Source organism: Loxodonta africana, chromosome 3 (genome assembly GCF_030014295.1).
Source record: "Loxodonta africana isolate mLoxAfr1 chromosome 3, mLoxAfr1.hap2, whole genome shotgun sequence".
NCBI lineage: Eukaryota > Metazoa > Chordata > Mammalia > Proboscidea > Elephantidae > Loxodonta > Loxodonta africana.
In genome coordinates this window covers 202,767,431-202,774,386 of record NC_087344.1, presented here as the reverse complement: position 1 = coordinate 202,774,386, position 6,956 = coordinate 202,767,431, and the positions used below count along the sequence as shown (strand labels likewise).

Sequence of the window (6,956 nt, the reverse complement as noted above, 5' to 3'; positions counted from 1 at the left end):
GTAATAGACAATATTTATACACAAATAACTGAAATGATTTTTATTACTGTATTTCACTCATTCTAAGACTTTCTATTTTCCAGATTTTAACATCTCTGAACGGAATGTATCTTACAATCAATGGTGTGTTGTGATTTAATTAGCGTTTTTTTTTTTGTTTTGTTTTTCCTTTTTTTTTTAGCAGTATATAAAATAAAGGTGCATTTTACAATCAATAGCATCTTGGATCTGAAGAATTGTGCCAGTCATGGTGTTATATGCCTTAAAATATGCTCTCTCATTTAATCTTCACAACAGTTTTATGCAGCTGGTGTTATTATCACCATTTTACAGACTACAAAACTGAGGCTCAAAGATGTTAAATATGCTCAAAGATTGCTATCAATTAAGTCACAGAGCTAGAATTCAAAATCAGTCTGCCTTCAAAGGTCTGACTCCTATTGTATCTCAACATTTACCTTGGGTGATACAAAGCTGAATAAAAACCTAGACTTGCCTGAACTTCTACTCAAATTAAGGTCCAGCTGAACTCTGATCTTTGTGAAGCCTTCCTAACTCCTCCAGGAAGAAGCAATCTTTCCTTATCTGTCCTCCCATAGCATTCTCTGAATACCACTTTATTATACATTATAATGTAGAAACTGCATGGGGAATCTTGGAAGTCAGGAATAGTACCTTAATCACCCTCTTAGACCCCAGAGCGCCTACCACTGTTCCTGACATATAAAAGTTCCACAATGGCTATTAAAAGAAGACAGAGTCTCTGCTATGCCTAGAGGAGATAAGAAACACATGTAACTACAAGCAGTCCAAAGTAGTGTCACAGAACTACACATAAAGCATAATGGAGCTTAAGAGAAAGGAACCAATGATAGAAAATACAAGTTAAGGGGAAACAGCTCAGCTGGCTAACATATATACATACACACACACACACACACAAGCAGTTTGAAAAGGCTGAAAACTATATAGGTTCAAACTAAGCTGCTGACTGACACGTTTTCTTTGGCCTACGCAGTATTTTAAAGTTCGAATGGTTATAATGTGAATGTTCATATAAAAATCTGGATTTCTGGATTTTCTTGAAAAATGGGAACATCTCAAAACTGAGTGCTCATTCCCCCAGGGAAATTGGTTGGACTTGGATATCAACTGCTCCTTTCAGATGAAATTGTTAGGGACCGTCGGAGTGGATTCCGACTCATAGCGACCCCCAGCGTGCAGGGAACTACACCACAGGGGACGTCACTTACATTATCTGACTACTGTGGGCATTTGGGTTTACGGCCTCTTCTCTAGACGCACCACTCACTGCTTATTACACAAGCGTCCGTGTTTTTGCCTTCCTCTTTGTCTGGAAAGTCCTTCTTTTCTTTCTCCTAAGTCACTCCTACTCTAAGGCACTGCTTCAATTCCTTTCATTAGTTTTTTCTGAGCACCTCCTTCCCACCAGTGAAGTGTTTTCTCAGCTGTGCCAGCGCAGCATTCTGCTCATACCTCTATCATAAACCCTAATCACACCGCATGTACAAGATTCTCTGCTTCGCTAGGACGTGAGCTCCTAGAATCCAGCAATCCACGATGACTTCCTTTTCCCGTCCCCAGCTCCAAGTCGGTGGCCTGGTACCTAACTCAGGCCTTCAGGACGTGCTTGCGGAAGTCAATCTTTCTACTTTACGGCAAACCTAGGCCGAATCGGCCCCAGAAGTGGGGCTGAGACAGAAGTCCAGACCAGCCCAAATAACTGGACTGGGGCCGACAAGGCGGCGCGACGCAGCAAAACCACAAGTAAATGCCACCGGCAGATGTCACCGTCGCCGCCAACTTGCCCTCAGTTGCTCAATTCCAACGTTCGCGAGATCACGCCGCAGCGCCAGTTCTTCCGCTCCAGATGCTGGGGGCTGGTTTCCGCTAGCTAAGCGGCAGCCACAGAAGTCTTCGGAACGAGTGCTTCCGGCACTGTGCCCCGGAAGCGGAAGTGGAGTGTCTAAGCTGTCAGAGTTGGTGTGCTACTCGGTGGTCTAGGGAAGTCGTTTGGCTTCACTTTTCCTGCCTCTAGAGTGGTTCCCTCCTCGCGGGTGGGAGTGCAGGGACGGAGGTGCAAGATGAGCACCATGTTCGCCGACACACTGCTCATCGTTTTTATCTCTGTGTGTACGGCTCTTCTCGCTGAGGGTGAGAACCGCTACTTCTCTGACGTTCGGTCCCTCCCCGGGGGGAAGGATCCTAGGTCGGGGGACCCTCGTGTCACCGGGGAAGTAAGGTCGCGTCCCTTTCTTGCTTGGGAAGTTCATGTACTGTACTGCAGGGGACCTCGGGGCAACTCCTGAGCAGGAGCAGGAGGGGTAGTGTGAAATTGATTGTGCCTAATTTCTTTGGTCGTGGGTAGGTTTCACTTCCCTGTATGTGTAGACACCTTTACATCATGTTAACAGTTGTTTTGGTTTGGAAGTCAGTTGTCTTTACGTTTGAAAAAAGTTAACAACGGGTAAACATAAAGCAAAAAGTTGATATCCCTCCTTCCCTGACGGTGACCGCTGTTAACAGTTTGTCGTGACAGTCCCAGATAGTTCCCTGTGAACATGTTACTTTTATTTTTCAGGCATAACTTGGGTCCTGGTTTACAGGACAGACAAATACAAGAGACTGAAGGCAGAAGTGGAAAAGCAGAGTAAAAAATGTGAGTATGGCCACATCCTTTAAAAACAGTTTCAGCATGTCAGACTTATTGAGTGCATGTTCAGCGTAAATATTTTAGAAGCACCAACTTTGATAAAGAACTTTACAGGAATACAGAGATGAATCAGATTCGAACTGAAGTCCGTTTAAAAATATAAGATTTGTATGCAAAAAAATATAATACAAACTAAAAAGGATTAAGTGTCATGGGAAGTACATATTTTGTGCTGTAGTGGTTCTGAAGAAGAAATCCCACTCCTTTGTGAGGGACCGTGGAAGCTTTCACCATGCAGATGGTCTTGTAGCCCTTCATGGACCATTAGAATTTGAATAATGAGGTGGGGGAAGGAAATTCCAGGCAACAGAAATAGCATGAGTAAAAATGTGGAAATTTTAACGTACAAAGTGTGTTTGGAGAATGACAGTTCCTTATGACCCATGTCAAGAAAAGTGGTGTCTTCAGGGAGAAGCCAAGTTTCAGTTGGTTAAGGAGGTTGAAGGTGTGTTCGAAGAAAAATTTAAGAAGAAATAGACCTTGTTGTTTTTGAAATAAAACAGGAATTCCACAGGACACAGCTGAAGGGGCTGATCAGAGGGGTAGTTAGGGGTATAATATGAAAGATTCTTCCTAGGCCCAATTTGGCTTTGACTGTTTTTATTCCTTGTAATGATTACCCTTTTCTTTTAAAAATTCCTTTGGCTTTCTGTATTCTATGATTTTTCTGTATGTCTGCATAAGAATTTGAAATTTTCTTAATTAAAGCATCTCATTTGATTCACACAACAGCCATTTGTAGTAATCATATAAACATTTATATTTGTAAAAGGAGATTTATATTTATAAAAGAAGATTGAGGCTCAGAAAGGTTAAATGACTTCTCAGGGCAAGCAAAGAATTAGTGACTAAACTCAGTTTTTAAATTACAGTTTTCCATTCCTTCTATTACTCAATGTTGATAATGCTCCTCAGCATATTTAAAACCAAGTTTGTGATCTTCACCTCCATGAATGAGATCTTCTTGCAGGATTTCCTTGTTTTGGTGAGTGTTAGCTTAAAGATTCCAGTAGCGCCAGCCAGAAACCTTGATACACTTTCTTCATTTGGCTTCCAGGGCACACCACCCTCTCTTGGTTTTCCTCTTATCTCACTGGTCATTCTTTTATAATTTCCTTGTTGGCTGCTCTCCTTGAGCTCCTGTTTTGGGGTGACCTAAACTTTAGGTTTTTTTCTCTGTACTCACTGTCTTGGTGCATTCATTTATGTGCGCTATTCGCCAGTGACCCACACATTTGTATCTCTACCTCTTTCTCCTGTATATACGACTCAAATATCCAACTATCAATTTGTTATCTCCACTTGAATGTCTAATAGACATCTGAAGCCCAACATGTCCAAAACTGAACTCTTGTTCCTCGCTTCCAAGCCAGCTTTCTCTGCAGCCTTCTTCATCTCAGTCAATGGCAGTTCTGCCCTTCTGATTGCTCAGGCTGCAATCCCTGTGTACTTGCCTTTGATTCTTCTCTCGCAAACTGCCTCCTGTCTGTCCGTAAATACAGTTGAGTTACTTTTGAAATATGTACAGAATTTGACCATTTTCACCATCTCCACTGTTACCCATCGTGGTCTAAGCCACCATCATTTTTTGCCTGAATTATTGCAGTACCCTCCAATAGGTATCACTTTCTCCCTGAAGTCCTTTCTCAAGATAATAGGCAGAATAATCCTTTTAAAAGGCTATCAGATCATGTCACATCTCTGCTCAAAACCCTGTGATGATGCCCCATTTTCACTCAGAAGAAAAGCCAAAGTCCTTACGGTGGCCTGCAAAGCTTCCGCTTCCTACTGCTCTGATGTTCTTTCTTCCTCACTCTGTTCCACTCACACTGGTCTGATTGCTTTTGTTACCACACACCAGCCACACTCTTGTGCTAGGGCCTTTCTACTGGCTGTTCTGTCTGCCCGCAATGTTTTTTCCCTACAATATCTGCTTGACTAACCCTCTTACCTTCTTCAAATCAGTTCAAAGCTCCCCTCAGTGAGACTTAACTTGAGTACCCTATTTAAAACTGCGACCTGCCCATCTCCTCTACCATTTACTACTCCTGGTCTCCTATAATTCTTATCACCTTTTAATGTGCTGTATCGTGTACTTATTATTGTGTTATTGCTTATTGTTTATCTCCACTTGCTAGAATGAAAGCTCAGGGTTCTTCTTCTGATTTATCCTGTGCACCCAAAATAGTTCCTGGCACAGAGTAGAGATCTAATAAATATTTGCTGATTTGAATCTTCTCTCACTCCATGTAAGCAGTCTGTTATCACACCCTGTTACTATTGGCCTCCTTAATAGTTTTCAAATCTTTCCGCATCTCCATCTCTGCCATCACCATCGAGTCCAAACTTCTGTCATGTCTCATTTGATTTGCTGCAATAGCCTCCTCACTTGCCTACCTGCATTCACTCAGATTTGTTCTCTACAGTACAACTAGAGTAATTTCTCAAAACACAAATCTGATTATGCTAGTTATGCTTCTTAAAACCCTTCAATTTCTTCCCCTTGTTTTTAGGATAAAGATGTGGCCTGCAATGCCCAGTATGGTCTGGCTCCTCCCTCCCTCTCTACCCACATCTTGTATCATGCTCTCCCTTGCTCTCTGTTGTCTAGTCCCTCAGGCTCTCTTTCCGTCCCTTGTATTGGTCTTGCTTTTTTCTACTGTGGAGCCTTGTATTTACTCTTCTCTAGAATAATTTTCTCTTCTCCTTTTGCCTAGTAAACTGCTACTCATTCTGCAGATCTCAAAGCCTTATCTAGCCTCCCAGATAGGCTCCTATCTTCCTGCCATAGACTTTAATTTATCCATATGTCTCTCCTTAGATCACTTGTGATAATTGCAATTTCACCTTGGTATGATTATGATTATTAGAATAGTGTCTCTCTAACTAAACTGCAGTTTCTAAGAGGGAAAGGCCATTGTGTTCCCACTGTACTGTAACAAAGTGCCTGGTATAAATTAGGTACTTGATAGAAGTTTACTGAATGAAGAATAAGTTGTCTATAGTGTAACATTGCATATGTTTTGTGAGGTTTTTCTGCTGTGATCATATGCTAATTAGCCAGTACGCAATGACATGCAAATACTAGTTTCTTCATGTCACAGGTATCATTGCATAGTCTCACAAAATACAAAACGAGTTTAGCTTCAAATTTGGCTAAATATCCTTAGACTTTATTATTTATATAAACATGGATTTGCCCTCAAGATGTTGGGCTTATTTAGTGTCCCACTAATTAAAGATAATTAGTGACTTTAATTATCTGCATTGTAGAAATAAATTAAAAGTCTCTTTCCCTCTGTACCTAAATTCAAAGTACTATAGTTGCCAGGCAAAGTTTTCATAATTGTAATTTTTAATATAATTGCTTAGTATGCTTTGAAAATAAGTGTGAAGTAGGTTGGTGATAACTGGAATGACTCATGGCATGTTTTATGTTCTTACGTTCTCTACTTTAGGCAGTCTATCTACACTCAATATGTATGTCCTATTTTCATTTATATGATCAGTTGACAAATATGATCGATTGCTTATATTTATATTACACATGTAATATTTACCATGATAAGTGCAGTACAAAATGAATAGGCATAGATCCTATCTTCTAGGAATTGATAATCAAGTGGAAACTGTATTTAGCATGGGGGATATTTAAAAGGAAGAATATAAGATGAATTCCCTCTATGCACTGAAGTTTTAATTCCAGATATTATTGTTGTTGTTGCTAGGTGCTGTCGAGTCAGTTCCGACTCATAGTGACCCTGTGCACAACAAAATGAAACACTGCCTGGTCCTGTGCCATCCTCACAATTGTTGCTGTGCCCATTGTTGCAGCCACTGTGTCAGTCCATCTTGTTGAGGGTCTTCCTCTTTTTCGCTGACCCTCTACTTTACCAGGCATGATGTCCTTGTCCGGGGACTGATTCCTCCTGACAACATGTCCAAAGTATGTGAGACCTAGTCTTGCCATTCTTGCTTCCAAGGAGCATTCTGGTTGTACTTCTTCCAAGACAGATTTGTTCATTCTTTTGGCAGTCCGTGGTATATTCATTATTCTTCGCCAGCACCACAGTTCAAAGGCGTCAGTTCTTCCTTAGTCTTCCTTATTCATTGTCCAGCTTTTGCGTGCATATGAGGCGATTGAAAACACCGCGGCTTGTGTCAGGTGCACTTTAGTCCTCAAGGTGACATCTTTGCTTTTTAACGTTTTAAAGAGATCTCT

General features: G+C 41.1%; 1 protein-coding gene across 2 annotated transcripts in view; it reads left to right on the top strand.

Annotated features, from left to right (window-relative positions):
* The first annotated feature begins 1,990 nt into the window (after positions 1-1,990).
* Positions 1,991-6,956, top strand: part of TMCO1 (transmembrane and coiled-coil domains 1) — a 56,521-nt gene continuing 51,555 nt past the window's right edge. For both annotated transcript variants that reach the window (XM_003415213.4, XM_064282893.1), the window contains exons 1-2: positions 1,991-2,175; positions 2,603-2,680. In XM_003415213.4, the coding sequence (XP_003415261.1) occupies positions 2,106-2,175; positions 2,603-2,680 (148 nt within the window). In that variant the 5' untranslated portion in view covers positions 1,991-2,105. The remainder of the gene's footprint in view (positions 2,176-2,602; positions 2,681-6,956) is intronic.